This window comes from Bos javanicus, chromosome X, assembly GCF_032452875.1.
Source record: "Bos javanicus breed banteng chromosome X, ARS-OSU_banteng_1.0, whole genome shotgun sequence".
NCBI classification, from domain to species: domain Eukaryota; kingdom Metazoa; phylum Chordata; class Mammalia; order Artiodactyla; family Bovidae; genus Bos; species Bos javanicus.
Window position 1 is genome coordinate 135,711,693 of NC_083897.1, and position 23,779 is coordinate 135,735,471.

The 23,779-nt window shown below is 39.8% G+C and overlaps 1 protein-coding gene across 2 annotated transcripts in view; it reads right to left on the reverse strand.

The window, feature by feature from the left end:
- Nucleotides 1-23,779, reverse strand: part of GLRA2 (glycine receptor alpha 2) — a 208,477-nt gene that overhangs the window by 134,411 nt on the left and 50,287 nt on the right. For both annotated transcript variants that reach the window (XM_061408130.1, XM_061408129.1), the window contains exons 4-5: nt 21,429-21,652; nt 1,833-1,915 (exon numbers count right to left, since the gene is read on the reverse strand). In XM_061408130.1, the coding sequence (XP_061264114.1) occupies nt 1,833-1,915; nt 21,429-21,652 (307 nt within the window). The remainder of the gene's footprint in view (nt 1-1,832; nt 1,916-21,428; nt 21,653-23,779) is intronic.

Below are 23,779 nucleotides of genomic sequence, written 5' to 3' on the forward strand. Positions count from 1 at the left end.
TAAGGCCACTGGAATTCCAGTTGAGCTATTTCAAATCCTGAAAGATGATGCTGTGAAATTGGTGCACTCAATATGCCAGCAAATCTGGAAAACTCAGCAGTGGCCACAGGACTGGAAAAGGTCAGTTTTCATTCCAATCCCAAAGAAAGGCAATGCCAAAGAATGCTCAAACTACCACACAATTGTACTCATCTCACATGCTAGTAAAGTAATTCTCAAAATTCTCCAAGCCAGGCTTCAGCAATATGTGAACCGTGAACTTCCAGATGTTCAAGCTGGTTTTAGAGAAGGCAAAGGAACCAGAGATCAAATTGCCAACATCCACTGGATCATCAAAAAAGCAAGAGAGTTCCAGAAAAACATCTATTTCTGCTTTATTGACTATGCCAAAGCCTTTGACTGTGTGGATCACAATAAACTGGAAAATTCTGAAAGAGATGGGAATACCAGAGCACCTGACCTGCCTCTTGAGAAAGCTATATGTAGGTCAGGAAGCAACAGTTAGAACTGGCCATGGAACAACAACTGGTTCCAAATAGGAAAAGGAGTACGTCAAGGCTGTATACTGTCACCCTGCTTATTTAACTTATATGCAGAATACATCATGAGAAACATTGCACTGGAAGAAGCACAAGCTGGAATCCAGATTGCCGGGAGAAATATCAATAACCTCAGATATGCAGATGACACCACCCTTATGGCAGAAAGTGAAGAGGAACTCAAAAGCCTCTTGATGAAAGTGAAAGTGGAGAGTGAAAAAGTTGGCTTAAAGCTCAACATTCAGAAAACGAAGATCATGGCATCTGGTCCCATCCCTTCATGGGAAATAGATGGGGAAACAGTGGAAACAGTGTCAGACTGTATTTTTTGGGGGCTCTAAAATCATTACAGATGGTGACTGCAGCCATGAAATTAAGACGCTTACTCCTTGGAGTAAGGTCCGTCTAGTGAAGGCTATGGTTTTTCCAGTGGTCATGTATGGATGTGAGAGTTGGACTGTGAAGAAGGCTGAGCACCGAAGAATTGACGCTTTTGAACTGTGGTGTTGGAGAAGACTCTTGAGAGTCCCCTTGGACTGCAAGGAGATCCAACCAGTCCATTCTGAAGGAGATCAGCCCTGGGATTTCTTTGGAAGGAATGATGCTAAAGCTGAAACTCCAGTATTTTGGCCACCTCATGCAAAGAGTTGACTCATTGGAAAAGACTCTGATGCTGGGAGGGACTGGGGGCAGGAGGAGAAGGGGACGCCAGAGGGTGAGATGGCTGGATGGCATCACCGACTCGATGGACCTGAGTCTGTGTGAACTCCGGGAGTTGGTGATGGACAGGGAGGCCCTGGCATGCTGCGATTCATGGGGTCGCAAAGAGTCGGACACGACTGAGTGACTGAACTGAACTAAGTCCCCTGTATCTTGTCCTCAAATCAATTATCCCTTCCTTCTAAAATTCCTTTGGAGTGAAGGTCTATACAAGCACAAGATAGAAGGAAATACAATTTTCTGACTAGAGAGTGATTCATTATAGAGGTTGAATGACTAATAATCTTAATTTTCCCAGGAGACATTTTCATTTCAAAGAAAAGCTTACTAAATCAGGCTTGTTTTTTGAGGAAGGTCAAGTTATTTGGCTTTTTACTTTGAAAAATGGTCTTTGTGCTCTTGGGTTTAAGTCATGCACACACACTTTTCCTTGTCCTTCCCTTAGGACCTCGGGAGTTGTTAAATAGGTATAGATTGACTCTTATGGGGTTTTTTTCTCTTTAATAACACACTGAAAAGAACCAGGTCATTGCTTAAAACAAGCAGGTGGTTATTTAAGTAGTAATGACTTACAACTCTCCAGCTGCATTGTACAAGTCTGGACATCCATTGGAAAATTCTTCAAGTCCATGGGACAGGATAAGGTCAAGGTGAGCCTTAGCAAAGAAAAGAAAATTGAAAACAAGTTTTTAATTTATGAGATCTGATTCTTGAAAAGCAAACCAAAAATATATTTGGTATTAAGTAGAGTGGCACTGATACAGATGATGAAATCTCAGCTGTCACTCAGGACAATGTTTTCTAATTTTCAAATGAGCAGTAGTCATTGGTAAATTTTTAAAATACTATAGAATTTTGCTGTAACCTCTTACTCTCCATTTCCCATCTTCCAGTCTCTGACTGTCACCTCCCCAGCAGCACTGGTCTCAAGTTTATTCTAGAATCAAGAAGAGGTTTCTGGGGGGAAGGGATAGTTAGGGATTTTGTGAAGGTCATGTACACACTGCTGTATTAAAACTGGATAACCAACAAAGACCTATTATATAGCACACAGAATTTTGCTCAATATTATGTGCCAGCCTGGATGGGAGGGGTTTGGGGAGAGAATGGCTAAATGTATGTGTATGGCTGAGTCCCTTTGCTGTTCATCTGGAACTACCACCACATTGTTAATCGGCTATACCCCGATTACAATACTAAAACTTTAAAGTTACATAAATAAATACATACATACATAATTTAGGTGATTAAATAAATAAAGAAGAACATTGAGAAATAATGTAACAGGAAAGTGGGCTCTTATGCACACTGATGTCCAAAAGATGTAAAGTTTATCATGCTTTGAAGTTGGACAGGTGGGCTTTGCTTCAAGGACAAAAAATGATGTAATAAGCATAATTGGTTGTGGCAAGTATTGGCTCTCCTTCCATCAAATGGGCAAATACTTCACTATCTTTTCATTTGCTAACTACATGGACAGGTCATTTGTATATTATAGCATTCATTCTAGAATTTTCACAAATCTGGAGTGGGTAATTCCGGATCGAAAATGCCATTTGAGGATCGTAGCTTGTACATGGTCTTCACTTCTCTGCGTCCTTGAGGGACTACTATGTTTCCCTTTCCTTAACTTTCCAGGCTCCAGCCACCTCTGATCAAGTCTTTTATCAGGATATTGATTAATTCACCATCTCTTTTCCACTATTTCCCTTCTTAGTCCTCGAGGAAATGCTGCACACCTCTTGCTCTTCAGTTTTTTTATACCTCAGAGATTAAAAGAAGGAAATTAAGGTTGAGAATCAGCAGATCTGTGTTCCCTTTCAAGAACTGCCTCCAACTGTCCCTGTCCCCAAAGCAAGACATTAAACTCGATAAACATGCATCCTTAAGAATCCACCTGCAATGCAGGAGACCTGGGTTCGATCCCTGGGTTGGGAAGATCCCCTGGAGAAGGGAACGGCTACCCACACCAATATTCTGGCCTATAAAATTCCATGGATTGTGTAGGGCATGGGGTCACAAAGAATTGGACACAACTGAGTGACTTTCACTTCACTATCAAATGATGGGGTAGAATCACATGGTGCTTATTGCCATTTAGCTCTAATGCTAGAATCCATGTTATTCTGAAGTTCACTGTTCCAAGTTTCTGTTCGTTTTCTCAAATATCTTTTCTCTCCATAGACCCCTCTGACTCTTGCACTGTTACCTGAACTCTTCCTTTCTGTCATGCTCTCCCTTCCTGATTCCCTTTTCTTTCCTTTCTCAGCTTTGTGTTATACCCATTCAATCCAAAGCAAAATAATAATAATAATAAAAGAGTGGCCCAGTTATTTTAAAGAAAGAAAAGATTTGGGATTTGAGGTGAGATTAGACAAAGAATCCATGCTGACAGTCTTCAAAATCATTACAATACAACAATGACAGGGAAAAGCAAGATACAAAAACAGTACAGCGTACTCCCAATCGTGCGAAAATGTTTTCAATATTAGAAGTGAACACAGCACTATATTAAGAGTAGTTATTTTTGGTTTGTGGGATGATTCATACTATTTTTTTAACTCTTTGTTCATTCTGTGTTATTTATATTGACAAGTATAGGCTATTTGAAGATGATCAATTTTATGTTATTAAGCATGCCTTTCTTCAAACAATAGCTGAAAGGTGAAATTATTAAATTATGTTGTATTCAGTAATGTTTTGCTATTACTATAATTATATTATTATTGTTAAAATTTTGCCACAAACATACAGTATTTCACCTTCATTGCTAGATAAATAACCTACCTCTGTGAGCTATTCTGAGAACACAAATACCACGTTTCTAAAGGAAAAGCAATAGTTTTGAGTTCTAAATATCCAAGTTAAAATAACATTTTAGACAAGAAAAATGATTTTTGTCAGTTGTAGAGTTCATTTACAGATATCAATATAAATATAGTTAAATATATTTAAATTTCTTCCTAGCATAAAGACTTTGTTTTTTTGAGGTGTTATTTTATTGAGATCAATGCCATGAACTCTTTAACAAAAGGAAGAGTAAAAGAATCAAAATGAAAATTTCTAGTAATCAGAAATTTTAAAAAAATTGACACTTTATTAAGGGAGGGGAATTTCAAAAAGATCTGTGAGTTTAAAATTGTTATTAACAGAGTAAGAATCTATTTTTTTCATTTTTTACAGAGGAAATATTTTCATCAAACAAAAATATGTCCATCATATAAAAATAATCAGAGGACATGTGCATAGTTTAATTGAATCAAAACCAGAAAACCTGGAGATTTCATTATGATTTTGAAAAGTTTACTTTTGAGAAATTAAAAACTAATAATAGCAGAAATGAATAGTTTTAAAACATGCAACAAGGAATTCAGTGGTATTTTGCTTGCTATTGGAAGTGACCTGATTTTAATATTCTTAATCATAGGTTTGCTTAATTGGATTCTTTTATGAACTTTTCGCATTTATTTAGGGAAAAAAGTTTCAGACATGGTATTTCTGGCTTTGTGGCAGATGTAACAATCCTACAGAGTTCTTGGGGTCAAAACTATTAACACCATGGAAAAGCCCCGCTGAGTGAAATTCCCGAAGAGCATGAAACTCTCTGAATCTCAGTCTCAGCGGAGAACTGCGTGTGTGTTTACCTCCTTCCTTGCTTGTTTTCCTATTTCCCTTTCTAGATAGGTTTTGTATGGGAACCCAATGGGTGTCAATAACAAGGAGGCAAGTTAACAGCTCCCCACATTACTAAATCATGTCATCATCTGAGCAAATGGGAAGCGATTGGAAAGATCTAATCAGTTCTTTGATGGACCACAGAGCCTATAATTTATGACGTCTAGTTTACCACACATCTGCAGGCCTAAAACAGACTTGCGTTTTACTTAGATTTTTTTCCTTTTTCACTGAAGTATATGTTACACACAGTAAAAATACACAAATCGTAAGTTACAGCATGATACCTTTTTTACATCTATACCCACCTGTTTAACAAGCACCAAGATCCAAACTTAGAATATTCCCATCACTGCAGAATACTCCCTTGCGCTCTCTTCTGTCAAGAACCTTCCAAAGTAACCACTACTGATTTTTAAAAGCTATCTTTAAATTTAAAAACATGGGCTTGGGAGAAAAGTGAGCTTGATATTATTTTGTACAGAGATACAGAGTGAAGTGAAAATCACTCAGTCATGTCCAACTATTTGCGACCCCATGGACTATACCATCCATGGAATTCTCCAGGCCAGAATACTGGAGTGGGTAACCTTTCCCTTCTCCAGTGGATCTTCCCAACTTAGGTATTGAACCTAGGTATCCCACATTTCAGGTGGATTCTTTACCAGCTGAGCTACAAGGGAAGCCCAAGAATACTGGAGTGGGTAGCCTATCCCTTCTCCAGGGGATCTTTCCAATCCAGGAATAGAACCGGGGTCTCCTGCATTGCAGGCAGATTATTTACCCACTGAGCTATCAGGGAAGCCCAACAGATGTAGAAATTGCACCATATAAGACTGACACATACAACATATACCAAAATGTGACCAATCTTTTATCTCCCTTACTCTGGCTCTCCATCTTTTTTAGGTAAAAGTGAAAGTCACTCAGTCGTGTCTGACTCTTTGCAACCTCATGGAATATGCAGTCCATGGAATTCTCCAGGCCAGAATACTGTAATGGGTAGCCATTCCCTTCTCCAGGGGATCTTCCCAACCCAGGGATCAAACCCAGGTCTCTCACATTGCAGGCAGATTCTTTTACAGCTGAGCCATCAGGGAAACCCAAGAATACTGGAGTGGGTAGCCTATCCCTTCTCCAGTGGATCTTCCCAACCCATTTGATTTTTCTTAAAGAACTCATTTACTGAAGCATTATCACATGTCCCCCTCTGTTATTGTGAAGACACGCAGGTATTCAGAGCACCCATGCTCCTGTTTGCCCAAGAGAAAGAATAAAGTTCCCTTATAGAGACCCTGCTTCTTTATACAGAGTGAGAAGGCTGAGCGAACATTTCTATTTTAAAAGCAAAAGGATAAGACAAAGCACAGGAAATCAGCTTCCCCCATTCCATTCCTTACTACTTTCCTATTTAGTTTACCTTGCTCATCATACCAGCTTAGGTTTATATCTTACTTAAAGTTTAAATGCCTGATAGATGCAGACATTGTTAACCACGTTAATATTACACTTTTTTAAATCAAATGAATTTTTAAATTTACTTATTTCTCTCCTATGCAAGGTTCTTCCCTTATGCAATAACCACAAAGGCTACAAGTTTTCCTTTTTACCATCTAAAATAATGCCTTGAACAGAGTAGGTAGTCAATAAACATTTGTTGAACGAATGAATCAGCATCCTCAAGCTCTGTGGGAGAATGTAAGGCTTTTATTCAGCAGAAATGGAAAAACACAAAGGATTTAGAAGAGGAGGATCATCAGAGCCCATGTCATTCAGTCGCTCAGTCATGTCTGACTCTTTGCCACCCCATGGACTGCAGCAAGTCAGGCTTCCCTGTCTTTCACCATCTCTTGGAGCTTGCTGAACTCATATCCATTGAGTCGGTGATGCCATCCAACCATCTCATCCTCTGTCGTCCCCTTCTGCCTCTCAGGAGGCAGGTAAGGCGGTCTGGTATTCCTATCTGTTGAAGAACTTTCCATAGTTTGTTGTGAAGTCAACAAACTTTGACTTTGTAAAGTCAAAGGCTTTAGCATAGTCAATGAAGCAGAAGTAGATTTTTTTTTTTTCTGGAATTCTCTTGCTTTTTGTATGATCCAACAGATGTTGGCAATTTGATCTCTGGTTCCTCTGCCTTTTCTAAATCCAGCTTGAACATCTGGGAGTTCTTGGTTCACTTACTGTTGAAGCCTAGCTTGGAGAATTTTGAGCATTGCTTTACTAGCGTGTGAGATGAGTGCAATTGTGTGGTGGTTTGAACATTCTTTGGCATGCCTTTCTTTGGGATTGGAATGAAAACTGACCTGTTCCAGTCCTGTGGCCACTGCTGAGTTTTCCAAATTTGCTAGCATATTGAGTGCAGCACTTTAACAGTATCATCTTTTAGGATTTGCAATTGCTCAGCTGGAATTCCATCACCTCCACTAGCTTTGTTCATTGTGATGCTTCCTAAGGCCCACTTGACTTTGCATTCCATGATGTCTGGCTCTAGGTGAGTGATCACACCATCATGGTTATCTGGGTCTTTAAGATCTCTTTTGTGTAGTTCTTCTGTGTATTCTTGCCACCTCTTAATATTTTCTGCTTCTGTTAGGTCCACACAATTTCTGTCCTTCATTGTGCCCATCTTTTCATGAAATGTTCCGTTGGTATCTCTAATTTCCTTGAAGAGATCTCTAGTCTTTCCCATTCTATTGTTTTCCTCTATTTCTTTACATTGATCCCTTAGGAAGGCTTTCTTATCTCTCCTGCTATTCTTTGGAACTCAGCATTCAGATGGGTATATGTTTCCTTTTCTCCTTTGCCTTTCACTTCTCTTCCTTTCACAGCAATTTGTAAGGCCTCCTCAGACAGCCCTTTTGCCTGTTTGCATTTCTTTTTCTTGGTTATGGTTTTGATCACTCCCTCCTGTACAATGTCACAAACCTCTGTTCATAGTTCTTCAGGCACTCTGTCTATCAGATCTAATCCCTTGAATCTATTTGTCACTTCCACTGTATAATCGTAATTATACAGTGTAAAATCATAATTATATGTAATTGTTATAATTGTACATATGTGTAATTATAATTATACGTATAAAAACACTCCAGAGCCCATGGGGTGTTGCCACATTCCAAGACTGGCAAAGGAAGCCAGAAAGCTTGCCTGGCCCCTCTCTGTAAGTTGCTAGCATTTCTAGTGGGAACTAGAAATAAGGCAAACCAAACGGAAAGAAAGCCAGAAAGCCATGTCCACCTGTCCTCTAGCCTTGATCAGGTAGCTGGGTCCATGGCCAGGACTGTTCTCATATTGCTAGAAGCATGCATATTAATCACTTTATAATTTCATGTTGGACAGAAGGTTTCTTGACTTGTAAAGCAACTACTCATCATTCATAAGGAATTCCATGTAAGTGGAAGACCATTCCCAGTAAAAGATTCTTGAGGGAAGAAAAAGCCATTTGAAGAGAAAACGAATTTTCAGATGGAATTACAAATTGTCATGAGGGATCTTCTTGCCTAAAGAAAAGATTTCCAACATTCACAGAGAGTAAATTCTGATATAGTAGTCTGTCTTGTTTGGACAGGAAGGGTAAAGGGATGCTTTTGTGTTTTAGGAAAAGCGAGAGTCTCGGGTATATTCCTGCCATTCCTCTCTCAGGGACCATGCGTAGCACACTCTGTGCAGCATATTGCAAACCTTCAGTGGTACATGGAAATAGCAGAGGGTATAGAACCTATGTTCTTTTAGGATTAAAATGCTTAATAAGGAAAAAGAAAACTTCAAGTGATTTCCATAGTATTGATAATCATTCTGTGAGCACCTGCTGTAGCTCGAGTGCTCTCATTATTTTGCAGTCGTGGAGTACTATCCCAGGAGGCAGAGAGAATTCTCTGTTTTTGAGATAAGCACATTGGAGCTCAGAGAGGTTACGCCATTTCCCCAAAGTCACAAAAACAGGGAGCAACCAAAGTTAGATTTGAACCCAACTTTAATTGATGTCAAAGTTTGTTTATTATTTTCTACTCTACAATGTTCCTTCTTAGAATCTGTTGCTAGTTTATCATCTTCTTTTGTCTTTAAAGCTAGCAGAATAGATTGTAGACACCTTGGTTGTCTTCATATTTTCTGCAGTTATCCAGGCTTCCCATGACTTTTCCTTTTAAAAACTCCTCTAGCCTCCCCTGGCCACCTCCTAGAGTAGAAGCATCATTGACTGGGGATCCAGGGGCCTGGGTGGTGGACCAGGCTTATAGAGAAAGAGCAGTTTGACCCTAACTATATCTCTGAGCCTCATTCCTTACCCAAAACTCCATCCTACTCAAAATTTCTATGATTCTAAACTGCAAGTGAAGGTGATCAGCATAAAAATTTCCTCTTATAGGTGAATTTCCACTCTTGAATGTGATGAAAGCCTTAATTTTAAATAATAATGCTTCTTAAAATTAGAACTTTCTGGCAATCTGGGTTTATATTTGTTGTCCCTGTAGGGCTTTGTCATACCACATCCTAGAACACTATTCACTCTTTCTCCTAAAATGTTAAGGACAGCTTTACTGTACAGTGTAGGTCATGTAGGTCTGTTGACTCTTTCCTCTCAGGTATACTTGGAAATTTCTGAATCATGTGACATTCTAATGCCAGAGAGATCTGACAGGATGCATCATGTATTAAACAAGAGTGTCCTTCTTAAGTGAAATTAGCCTGGAGCAAGTTAGAAGTCAAGTTAGACATGCATCATTTATACAACCCACACATATGGGGAGATGGCGGAAAGGAGTTAGAGTGGCCATTGGATTAAAAGATACCATTAGGCTAGTTGGCTGATCAGGGTCTTCTTTAGCACAATGGGTTTCAAACTCTGGTCGATGTAGGTATCATCTGAGGGGCTTGGTAGAAATGCAGATTCTCAGGCCCTCCTGAGAAACTCAGTTAATGCTGGGCTGATCTTGTGGAGCACATTTTAAGAAGCCCTACTTCAGCATGTCCCAAGGAGGACTTTAGTTACTGTCCGTGTAATGGAATAAGAGGAGAACATTTTGAAAGAGAAATAGGCAGGGATTGAGAAAGAGGTCTGTTTTTTTCAGTGGCATTAGCACTCTCTTTGGAAAATAAGACTTTCTACTAAAAACCTTATCTGGACAATTAGGCTCAAGAAGACTTCTAAGTGACTGGATCAGGGGTAGTGAGACAGTGAGGGAGGTTAGTCATGAACCTCAGTCACCAGGGAGAGGCATGCTGCTAAGGTCAAGGCAGAACACACAAGGTCAATTCATTGGCAACCAAGAATATGGTAGGTGTGACTAGAAAAAACTGGGGTAGTTGCTAAGAAGAGTGGAAGGTGCAGCAGAGAAGAACCCAAAGCAGATGCTTGTTAGCACACACAAGTGTGCAAAAGTAGGCAGTGGAACTCTACTCAGGGCAGTAGCAGTCTGTCAGAGTGCTGTCTCTGGTCTCTGACTAGAAAATCTAATATCCCCGAGAGCCATTGAGAAATTTTAAAGAGAGTTGGGGTGGTGGCTGCAACATTCACTGGATGATCCCCAACTAAAGATTTATAAAAACCCCTGGTACTGGTCAGGGATGAAGACAGAGCATGGAGGGAGACCAGCTCCATGTCTTTAGTCAGGAGGGATTCCTGTTAAACAGAACTCCATCTGGGGTATACTCTAGTATATCCATTCAGCAATTTTTGGCAAGCATTTATTGGGCATCATGCTTATCAGACACCTGAAATAACAGTTTCTTGGAAGGGATCATAGTTTAATATCACTAATATATTAATATATATGTGTGTGTATATGTATACATATATGTATTCTTTTTATGGAGTCTATTCCAATAGTTGTGCATTTATTATTCATCTTTTTAAAGTTGTTTTCAAATTCTCATTTAAAGAATGTTCCAGGTTATGTAAATCAGACATAGTTGAACTCAATCAACTAAAAGGCTTTTCATTACTCCCTTTTATTACACTGGTTGGGTAGAGTGGATAACCTACCTTACAGATCTAGATCCTTAGAGGGCCCTTTGGGTCTGTCAGGGAAGTATGACTTACAATAAATATTTGATGATCTTGAGTTAAAACTCAAGGTGCCCACAAAAGGATCCTTGTCCACAGAGAACAAAAGTAAATCAGTCCAAGTTTGGCTAAGCAGGTAAGGCATGAAGTTTTTAAGCTCATCTTCTGAAAGCTCTGTAATTAAATGGCTGCTTTGACCTTGCGCATCATGTAAAGCATAAAGACGGTCTTGCTCGTTCCAGCCCTAAGGCGTTCCCCTGGTCCACGGGCAGGTGCAGATGTGGCATTGCCTGGTAAGACTGTTTATATAAGTAAAGGTTGAAAAGTCACGGTGTGGAAATTATTAGGATTCTGGAAAGATTCCAGTGCGTGCTCCTGATCAAACTCCTCCCAACTCTTATCCCTGGGTTGGGAAGATCTGCTGGAGAAGGGAATGGCAACCCACTCCAGTATTCTTGCCTGGAGAATCCCATGGACCGAGGAGCCTGGTGGGCTCCAGTCCATGGGGTTGCAAAGAGTCAGACGTGACGGAGCTACTAACACTTTCATAATGGGATAATAGACATTTAGCTAAAGGCTTCCCTGACTACTAAGATGAAAATCTAGGGAGAGAGTAGTATTTCAAGTACTGTTAGTCATTTCCTCCTTTGTGTATGTGAGTTGATAGATTCTCAGGTTCCTTACCAATATCCCCAAGAGCAGACTTTGATACTGAGAGTATCAAATGGAGGGATGAAGCTAGATGGATAACAGGGCTCAAAATCATGTGGCTAGGACACTGGTGTGGAGAAGGCAATGGCACCCCACTCCAGTACTCTTGCCTGGAAAATCCCATGGACGGAGGAGCCTGGTAGGCTACAGTCCGTGGGGTCGCTAAGAGTCGGATACGACTGAGCGACTTCACTTTCACTTTTCACTTTCATGCACTGGAGAAGGAAATGGCAACCCACTCCAGTGTTCTTGCCTGGAGAATCCCAGGGACGGGGGAGCCTGGTGGGCTGCTGTCTCTGGGGTCGCACAGAGTCGGACACGACTGAAGCAACGCAGCAGCAGCAGCAGGACACTAGTGAGAAATCATTTCTTCAATTTTATCTAAGATTGAAACTAAACCCAAGGTTGGTAGTAAGCTTTGCTATTAGAGTCTATCCTTTTAGTTAATTCCAAATAAGCCTAAGACCTGTTTCTCCATGCTGACCTTGGGCTTTGCAGGGAGTCAGTGGCAACAGTGCTGGTTCATCAGCTGTTCTACTCCTCTCCCCTGACTAAAATACCAGTGGCTGACGAGGAAGGTCTATGTTTACCAAACATAAAGGCATCACAGAAAATACCCATATACATTCAGCAATACTAGCTGGGAAGGACAAAAATACAATATCTGCTCCCATCTGTGCCTTGTCCCTTCAGAAAATGTGCACACATATGGTGGGCCCATGTTAATTAAGCCCAAATATGGATTGGATTCAACTTGGAGAGCAACAGATAAATCTGCAGCTAAAACTTTTCCAAATGCTTTGATGCTTCCTGAACGAAAATGTTATCAAGGTGTTGAATAGGAGAGGGCTATAATGAACACCATCAGAAAGAAGAGCTCAGATGATCAAAGATTCAAATAACCAATTCTGCCCACATTTTAGTTACATTTTAAATTTCAGTCATTTAACAGCTACTATTTATTTATACACCAAATATTCATGAAGATAAAATGCTATTAACCTGCACATTAAATTAATGAGAACTAACTTGTCCATGGTTACTCTGTTGTCTGAGTTCACAGCTATTTAATGGTGATGCTGAGTTGAAAAAAGAGGGAATAGCATTGTATAGCAATTCTCTTACTGTTTTATTTGGGATTATTTTACTTTTGGCAAAAAATAAAAAGAACTGCCAATGTGATTTTAAGAAAACCAAAGTAACTTTTATCTGCTGACAGCTGAGAGCAAAATTGTGTTACTTTGCTAGCATTTTTCTGCATTACAACTTCAGTTGTAGTAACCGATGGAAAGTTGTTGGCCACTGTTTCTCCACGGCTAAGGTTGGAGAGAGAATGAAGTATTGGTCAGATGGAAGGATAGTCCATTCTTGATTAGATAACACTTTGGAACCAAGTACAGTTCCTTAGTTGACTCTTAACAAGCAGCTAACATAGGGGCCTGCTAACTTTTGAGGCTGGACAATATTTTCCCATTTTAAAATGGGAATGTCCTTCCTTTGGGTTATGTACTATGAGAATGCACTAAAGTAATTTGTGTGTCTCATGAGCATCATGGTGATATTATGTGTGTTTATTTTGGGATTAATGCCATCCAGGAAGCCTTTGAAAAGGAGCACTATGGACCAGGCAGAAGCCTACATCAACAGAAGTTGAGCAGGCTCACCAGGACCTCTGAATTTCCTTTGGTTTCCTGTCATAAGAAAATTCAGGTGATGAATAATGGCATACTAGCCCTTGAACTCTACTGGTTCAAATCTACTAGGTGATTTCCTTCAGTCTATTTATCCAGATAATAATTATCTCAGTCAACCATCTTTGTATAATTGTCTAAAAGTATATAAACCCATAATTCATGAACACATTCTAAAATAATATCTCTTGGATACTCCTGCTGGTTGAATCAGAGAGTATGCATGATCTAATTTGCGACTGGGAAATTTCTCAGTAGGGAGCTTAGTATTAAGTATTAGTCTCTGTGCAAACTATATGTTGAATATAAGGCTGCCTCTTAAACAGCAAGTAGTCCAACCTTCCCTACCCAACTCCAAAGTCAGGTTCCTCTCCTCAGAAGTTAGATACTCAGTTTGGGAGAAAAAGGTTCAAAGATCCAAAAGTAGTTTGAGATAGGCCTCACAATTCAGAATCTCCTATTTCTGTCTCCCAAGCCCTAAGGAACATGAAGAACCCACTCATTTTTCCTCATCCCAAAGGAATCTTGTGGTTTAGGAAGGAGGAGATCATTTTGAAAATTATTATAGACTTAGGACAGAGCCTCAGACTTCATCTAATCTCCTGGTTCAATCTCATTTTATAGTAAGGAAAGTGAGACTCAGAATGATAAACTGATGGGCTTAGAGAGGCTAGTCTTTGAGCCTAGAGGATACAGTAAATGATGGAAGGAAGTGTGGTGCTCCTGTGCCCTAAGCTACCTTCTTGGTATTCTGTTCTGAAGGTGCTCCATCACCTTCAGAGCAAACTCTAATGAATATTAATGCAGTGGAAAGTTACCTCCAAAAAGAGAATAACCTACCGGTTGCTATTGCTAGTCCAGTCAGGTCAACAGTCAAGGACACGTGGTCATGCCGCCTGCCTTGTATTTCATTGCAGAATTCCTCTTTTCCTTCAAACAAGGGTAAGATCCTTACTCTGTTGTGTTTGAACCAGTATTATGCCCTTAAGTGTATGTGTATTTCTGAATGCAATCAGGAGTGCAGTTTCTTGTGCTATAGGAGAATCTGTCATGTACAGAACATGCTTTCTAGACTTTAATGCTTTTACCCTCAGCTGCCACTCCAGTACTCTTGCCTGGAAAATCCCATGGACGGAGGAGCCTGGTAGGCTGCAGTCCATGAGGTCGCTAAGAGTCAGACACAACTGAGCGGTTTCACTTTCACTTTCACGCATTGGAGCAGGAAATGGCAACCCACTCCAGTGTTCTTGCCTTGAGAATCCCAGGGACGGCGGAGCCTGGTGGGCTGCCGTCTATGGGGTCGCACAGAGCAGACATGACTGAAGCGACTTAGCAGCAGCAGCACCTCTTTTGAGGCCCACTCTCCAAAAGCACCCTCTCTGCGCCACTTAGCTCAGTTTCCTGCTGAAGCCGCCAGCGCATATGCATGCCAGCGCCTCCCAGCCTCCTAACCTTGCTTGCCTCTAGGAAGAAAGGAATCGTGGTTTCCATGGCATTTTCCAGCATTTCTCTGAAGCCTCACTGCTTAATTCCGATGTGGGCACTTATGTTACAGTCATTAATTACTGCATTAAGTCAAGTCACAAAACTAATGAGGATTTGGACACAGAGTTGGAAAATGAGAATGCAATTTTGCCTGGATTATAGGATATAAAGATAAACATGGTCCAAATATGCACAGAGAGAAGAAATCACAGCTTTGCATAGCTGCCTTCTAATAGAAAATATGGGCTTATGTGTCTCATCAAAATTGAGAGTAAGATAATCAAAGCATCACCATTGGTAACATTTAGGCAGGTCTTAGTTCACTGTGCATTCCATTTTCAGCTCTGACATCTAAATAAAGCATGCTCTTTTTTTCCCTCTGCTATAACAATCATTCTATAACTGAAGTTAGAATCTTTGAAGTTCTTGTATCAGGCCATAGGGATGAGTCAAGAGTAGGAGATGATGTTAGAAAAGCTGACCTTTTATGTGTGTGGATAAAGACAGGTCATTAGACAGGATTGTTTGGCGAGCACAGTTGGATACTTGTCTAGAAATCTACACTTCAACTACTCTCATTGCTGCCTGTAATCTATCATTAGAGAGAGAGAAGGCATGTCAGTCCCCAAGAGTTCTCTATGACAACTCAGATACTACTGGGATGGTGGGACACTGAATCCTCGATGCCTGGATTTATGAATCAAATCAAAAGAAATTAACAAGGAAATCACCTCTAACACCATAAAGGAGTAAGTTTCAAGTCAGATTAAGTTGATGACGAGAGTGACGTGGAATACTGTTATGGAGGAACAATCGCAGAACTATGTATTGTTTGGAGAACTCTATGCAGTTGGCAGATAGCATAGGACCCTCCAGCTACCTGATCAGTCAAATAAGAAGACAGTGAAGGCAAACAGTCATGTCCAGAAATCGTGGGGCTCTATTCTGGTCAGTTTACTCTTTGACTTACAGACTGGGACAGAAAGCACAATCATGAAATTACAAGAAAATACCAAGGGCCCCAGAGCAGAGGGCAATGCCATTTTTGACTATCTTGGAGGGATTGGGGGCAGGAGGAGAAGGGGACAACAGAGGATGAGATGGCTGGATGGCATCACTGACTCGATGGACGTGAGTCTGAGTGAACTCTGGGAGTTGGTGATGGACAGGGAGGCCTGGCATGCTGCGATTCATGGGGTCGCAAAAAGTCGGACACGACTGAACTGAACTGAACTGATGCATATAGCATATTCCACCAAAGCTTTTAAGCAAATCATCTCTTTTCCAAAGCTGAGGAAATAGAGGTTCAGAGGGAGAACAAATTTTACCTAGGTCACACAGTTCTGAGGCCAGAGACCCTAGCTCAAGGGTATTTGACTCTAAAAGCCTCGTTGACTATAATATTAGAAGGAACCAAGATAGCAGTCAATATCACAAAATTCAGAGTAGGGGCCTCAAACTGTGCAGCAAACTGAAAACTGCAACATGAAGAACTTCTTGGTGCTGATTTTACACACTGTAAAATTAAACCAGCAACATAATATTGGTGACCAAAAATATGTCCACTAACTCTGGGGGGATGAAAATTTATGAAAGCAAAATCAGTGATGTAATCCCTCCATTCTTATAAAAATGGTAACCATTTGTTTATCATGTTAGCAAATGTAGGAAAATGAGACTAATTTAAGTTGTAGCAAATATGATTTAAGGTATATAAGGAAGAAGTTCTGGAGGCTTCCCTGGTGGTCCAGTGGTTAAGAATCTGCCTTCCGATACAAGGGGCATGAGTACGATCCCTGCTTGGGGAACAAAGATCCCACATGCCATGGGACAAGTAAGTCCACGCACCACCACTAGAGAAGACCACAGTCCAAACTGCTGCGCCCATGTGCTCTAGAGCCCGTGGCAAGCAGCTAGAAAATGCCTGTGCACTGCAACAAAGACCCAGCCCAGCCAAAAACTAATAAATAAATTTAAAAGTAATAATTTATGCACAATATTAGAGTAACTTATATAAAATCTGCTTCTTTGATGGTCTTTCAAAATAGAATAAGTTCTCAACAAGTTGCCTGAAGGTAAGGAGTTTACTTAATAACTTTGTTTTGTGTTGTCATTTAGTCACTAAGTCATGTCTGACTCTTTGCAACCCCATGGACTGTAGCCCACCAGGCTCCTCTGTCCATGGAATTCTGCAGGCAAGCTATATAAAATATACATGCTACATAAAACTATCAAATGAGCTTCCTATTTGAAAGGCTTCCCAGGTGGCTCAGTGGTAAAGAATCCACCTGCCAATATAGGAGACACAAGAGACTCAGACTCAATCCTAGGTAGGGAAGATCCCCTGGAGTGGAAAATGGCAACCCATTCCAGTATTCTTACCTGTAAATCCCATGGACAGAGGAGCCTGGCGGGCTACAGTCCACGGGATCGCAGAGAATCGAACACAAGTGAGCACAAACACAAAATCGAAACTGTGGCATCTTGAATTTAAACAGTCTTTTTGGTCATTTGTGAAATTCAAAGATACTTTATATCCACGTCTTAAATCTTACCTCCTTCTTCTAATAGTCCATTGAAAATTGAGTCCCCAAAAGATTGGTTCCAAAACCATATGTCTTTTGAATTGTATTTGTTTGTGTCTTTAAATGGAATTGGAGTAAATGAAGAATTAACGTGAGGTAGGAGATGTTAGCTCTGAAACAGATGTCAAGAGCTTTGATTGTTGGTCTGAGCTTTCCTATTTATGGGCTCCATTATTTTAACTCATTTAACTTTTGAAAGAAGTCACTTCCTTATCAGTAAAATAAGGATATTTTGCAAGGTAATACCTTCAAAAAAAAATCCTATGCATCTATAAAAGTCAGCATTCTGGCAGAAAATTCTCAGGAGCAATGAGAAGGAAGGGAAGAAAACAGATATTAGCAAAGACATTGTGGACATTTGAGACCAGTTGCTTCTCTTTAAAAATGCTCACCCTCTCCTTTTTTCTTTCATAATGTACACCATATGCTATGATGTCCTAACGTCTACTACAATTTACTATACTTGATTCAGTAAATATTATTTGAGCAATAATATGTATGATACTCAAGGCTCACTTCTTTCTTTCACTATGGATTTTGGCCTTTTAAGTAATATAAATTTAGAATTTGAGTGTCTCTGAAGAGACTGTACAAAGCAAGATGTGTGTCCTTGTTTACACTTTGGTCAAGAATGGTCAGTACTTAATGGGGTGGGTCAACAAAAAAGCTTCAAAACAGGGTAAGATCAAACATGTCAGGGAAGTGAATAATTAAAAAATAGAAATCAGAGGTTAAGTAGACAGGAACAAATTTGACACTTTTTTGCCAACAGAGACTATGTCCTGCATCACTGTGTATTTGCTTAAATTTTACTCAGATACTCCAGGTATTTGAATCTGCAGGACACTTATGGATTTCTGGTCTACTGTTACTCCCTTTTTTAAACTTTGGTCTTCAGACTAACAAGATAGATTACATTGTGGGAAGTGTGATCTGGCTTGTTATAAAGTCAGTGGCTGCATAGTTCTCATTGTGTTTTGTTTGGCCGTCAAAGCCTTGGGCTTTGGTCTCCATGCAGAGTTAATTCTGCTCCTACAAAATTAAGAAAGTGTAGAATTTTTCCTGGATGCAGCACTTCTATCCATATGCTTCAGGTTTCAGGAAAATTCAAATACGAAGCATACCCATAGGACATCATTTTTTTTAATGTGGACCAGTGTTGAAGTAATTATTAGAATGTGTCAGATGGAGGCAATTCATGAGTTTATCTTTGGTGCTTCTGTTGTATCCCTTCCTTGTATCTTTCTTAACTCTCTTCATCCTATCTGATTTTTCCTCTCAGGCATCCAACATGCTTGTTCCACTATTCTTCACAGACATTAAACCTACTATCTGAAAGAAAATTTTGTGTCAGTTCTTTATAGTTTAGTATGAATTGAGGACAACATGTTCCCTCTCCTGCGGGTATTTGCATTGTAAACCTGAGAGTTAAGAGAAAGTCTTTCCTCATGGAATGTCAGCAAGGACTTTCCACACCTTTTAGACATCAGAAACTGATCTTTAAACTTGAGTTGGACCTGTAGCTGGGCGTGTATTAGCACTAATTCCTCTTTACCCTCTAGTTAAGATGGGCCAGGTGACTCAAATAAGCAGGAGTGTAGGTGCCAACCCCCAAATTCTAACAATATTTGAGTCACAGAATTCGTTTGCAGAGTTAGAGCCACTTTTCTTTCCCTTGTTCCTATTTATTCCTGCTACTTAAATTATCTGATATGTGCCTGCCTTGTTCGGCTGGAGCCCTTCCAGGGCAGAGACCACATTTTTCTCAGCTCTGGATCTCTAGGCCTGGCACGGTGTCTGGCTCACTGAAAACCCTTCCTGACAAATAATTAGATTCCTGCAGTTCAAATCTGCCTAAAGCTATGTTTCCTTAAGTTCTCTTACACCAAGGGTCTTTCCCCTCATTTCATAGAATACCCACCATGAGGGAAAGGTCGAAACTAGTCTGTCACAGGACAAACTCCACCCAACCCAAAACAATTGTTGGGGGGTATTTCAGAGCCTACTGGGAAGCAGAGATAGAAGAATTGCCTTTGGATCTAGTCTGACGAAAATTATATTCTTCATGGTTCTAGAATGCAAGGGCTTTATAGAACAGAAGGGGGAAAAAAGCTAGTTTTATTTCAGCAGTGCCTGATGCCAGGTATTTACTAGAGCAAATGCCACCCAAGGCCCAGAGGGTTAGCTGGAGCAGCTGATACTCTGTGCTGCTTTTTATAACTCTCCTTCCCAGCACCATGCTCTACGTATGTCCCATTTCATCAGGTCACATCAACTTAAGTTGTGCCCAATACTGCATCTTATACCAAATGCATCACTATGTGGAATATTCTGTTTCCTTAAAAAAAATTATAAAAATAAAGTTAAATTCCTTAAAAATAAAGTAGGGGAAGTTTCCCTGATTCTTTGTGAAAGCAGTGACTTTGCCACTTTTTACAAATGAGCAGCCTCTTTACTTCCAAAAGACATTGCAACTATCAGCAAGCTGCGAAATTACTAGGTTAAGAATGGAATGTACAGTACAGAACTAAATTGTATATAAAATTGTGAAATACAATTTTGGTGGTGGTGAGTGGTGAGTCTGCAAACTTGTGAAAATCATTTGCAGAGATACTTGCTGTCCACTTTGTTTTTTGGTAGTAAGACTAGAGAGAAAGGGAGATTCTATAATGTAATATATAAAATGTGATCTTTAAAATGTCAATATTTATTCAATATATTTGATATCTCTCTTATACAATACACAGTCTTGGCCATTTGGGAGGGGGTGTAAAAGATGGAAAATCCAAATATCTTGACTTTAAAGGACTTATTATTTAGAAAGAATGTTAATTTTAAAATATAAAAAGCCATCATTTCATTTATTGAGAACATACCATGTGTGTCAAGAACTGTGGCAAGTATTTGTATATACTGTATATCAGGGGTTGGCAAACTATGGCCAAAGGGCTAAATCTAGTCTATCATCTGTTTTTATAAATAAAGTTGTATTGAAACACAGCCACATCTATTTGTTTGAGTATTGTCTATGACTGTTTTGTGCTATAATGGCAGAGTTGAGTAGCTATGACAGCGTTGAGATAGTCTGACCTGCAAAACTAAATAAAGTTTCTATCTGCCCTTATAGAAAATATTTGCTGACCTCTGCTGTATATAATTTGTTCTCACAAGAATACTCAGATAAATACAGATTTTCCCATTTTCCAATTAAGGTAACTGAAGGTATAGCTTATGTAACTTAGCAAGTGGCAAAGCATGGATTTAATTCTAGATTTATCTGGTTCCAAAAATCTATGTTCTTATGCTATATTTGTGTATAGAAGTAGCCAAAATATGGGGCAGGAAGAAGTCAGAGCCTTATAGAGTCACAGAAAATTATTATTAGGGTTCAGAAAAGAGAGATTATTTTGATCATAGGGTGATAAAGATTCTGGAGAAGATTATATTTGAATACAAAAGTGAAAATGCATGTGAGGAATTTTGTGTCCCAAACTCAAGCCCAAGAAAAGTTAACAGATGAAGGTCAGATGTTTAATTAGAAGTAGAGCTGGGATTAGAACCAGTTTTCCATTCACTGAGCATAAGTATGCCATCGGTGACCATACTGAACCATTGAATCTGTGTTTGTGTGTGTGTGGTTAAATGCTATAGAATGGCATAATTATTTGAAATGAAATGTATGTTGAATGAAATATACAAAAACTTGTATGCTGTGCTCAGTAGTAATTGAACTAAATGGCCTGCGCTTCCTTTATTGAATCAATCAAAAAACATATTTGTGCAGACATTTATATGATACCACCACCTAACCAACATCCTACCAAATATATTTTGGTTGTGGAAGATTGCAGTTCTGAGACAATGAGAACCACTGGCATGCTCAATGACTTTAATTTCAAATAATAAACAAGAGACCACAAAGGATAATATTCATATCCATCTTGCCCTGCAGAGTCAGGTGGCTCTAGGTCAGGAGAAGAATGGAGAAGGGAGCAAAGGGTAGCTGAAGGAAGCTTACCTGATACTGTAGAGTACTTTGCCATTTTTTGAAATGCGAAGTAATTTGTTGTCAGTGGTAACATCATGGAAGTTGGCCCCCTTCTCATTGGCAAAGAACAAATCTGGTTTCCAAATGGAGTCCAGCATCGATGGGTCCAGGTCCAGAGAATCATCAGGGTACTCGCTATATGCCAACCGTGAATCATTCCACTGTTGTCTCAGAAAAATATTCACTCGGTAGTCCTACAGAAACGCCATGCATAAGAGTTATCTATCAACCACTCTGACATATTTTCCCCTCACTCTTCTCCCTGATTTGATGCATGCCATATTGGTATCTGAATAAACCAGACTGTGTATATCTTGGTCAAAATAAACCACTCAATTCTATTAGGAGTGGGAACAGAGGGGAGAAAAAAAGAAGACTCAACCAAACCAGAACACTAATGGAACAAGTTGAATTGGTTGAATTCTTACTTAATTTAATCATTCTGGGTGGAAAGAATTTGCCTGCGATGCAGGAGATGTGAGTTTGATCCCTGGGTCAGGAAGATCCCCTGGAGAAGGAAATGACAAACCACTCCAGTATTCTTGCCTGGGAAATCCCACAGACAGAGGAACCTGGTGGGCTACAGTCCATGGGGTTGCAAAGTCAGACACGACTTAGCGACTAAACAAATAACAACCATCCGATTTAGCTGTAGAAAAAGATAATGGTAAGTACAGCAGTCAGTCTTTGATGGCAGATTATCAGATAAAACTGATATATTTTCCAAATCAGAAATGACATGATCTCTGTTTTCAATCTTTCTCAGATGCTTTAGGCAGAAGAAAAGCCACTCTGTAATTTTGTAGTGGAAATCTTATTATAAAACTCTGATATGATGGGGCAGTAGTTTTTAAATTCATCAACATAAATATTAAGATGTTTCATGTTGACAAGATAATTCCCTTACAGCTACTTACTTTTGAAACTCTTAAATATTTTATCATTTCTCTGAATGGGTTGTATATACGGTAGTCGACTTGATGCTTCATCAAAACAGAAATCTCTTTCATGTTTTCCTAATCTGAGTACCTTTTGATAAAGGTGTTCCTCCCCGTGGAAATTCAGGTACACCATGTCATTCCCACTTGGCCTGGAAATTTTCTTCTGTGCTAATGAATCAGCGTGAGGCAGTAACTTCTCTTCAGAGGATTTTTACTCAAAGGTCTTTAGGTTCATGGAAATTGTTGCTTTGCTTGACAGAGCAAACCCAATAGAGGCTTCAACAGTATCCCCTAGTTAAGCGGGACTATGGTTCAGAGCTCACATTTGTCCACATCTGCCACCTGTGGGCTTTCGGGATGATATATACTCATCCCATCTTACTCTCTTTACCTTTTCCACCTTCATTTGCTTTGTCTCCACATCTGTGTTTTGGCATCTGGATTTTGGATCATTGCTTACTTTTCTGTAACAGTGACCAACATGTCCTAGTTTGCCTAAGAATTTTTCCAATTTAGCCTCAGAAGTCCCACATTCAGGGAACCCACTCAGGCATAGGCAAAACTTGGATGGTTGGTTTTTCTATCAGGTACAATGGAGACCACCTCAGGATTGTCTGTTTCGGTTAATCCCTTTAGAGCCAAAAGAAAACTCGCAACTAGGTTGTAAAGATCAGGGTGGATGAAAGAGTGTCAATCCATTTCCCTCTCCTTAATCAATAAACTCTCCAAATTCTCATGACTTCTCCCCGTAATACAGCCATTTGACAATCAGGCTGGTAGAGTATTTTGGAAATGGCAGTTCTTAGAAAGAGTGCCCCATGTGGGTTTAAAGAATGCTAATAATCAAATAGTTACTAACTTCTGGAAATCAGTCATCAAAGCCTAGCTTCTTAGGGAAAGCTGAAATATATTTTTAATAATGACTGTATGTTTCTCTATTGTACAACATAAGGACTTTTTGACTTGGAAAATTTTATCAGCTGACTTTTATTTGGGATTATTGGACAGAGGAACCTGGCAGACTACAGTCCATGGGGTTGCAAAGAGTCGAACACAACTGAAAAACTTCATTTTACTTTATACCAGACCTGCGAAGCAAATTCCCAGACCTAAGAGGGTGCTGTTGTGGGCCCAGGGAAGCTTCTTTTCCATTCTGTTTGCTCATTGGCTATCCCCTCCCTTCAAGAGTGAACCAAGAGAATGGCAAAATCTTAAAAGTTCTCCCCATCACATATTTTGCATTTTTGGAATTATCCAAACTGGCATGCTGCGATTCATAGGGTCGCAAAGAGTCGGACATGACTGAGCGACTGAACTGAACCGAAAGGAATCAGAGGATGGTAAATGGAAATAGATGACCACTTCAGTGTTTCATTGGCA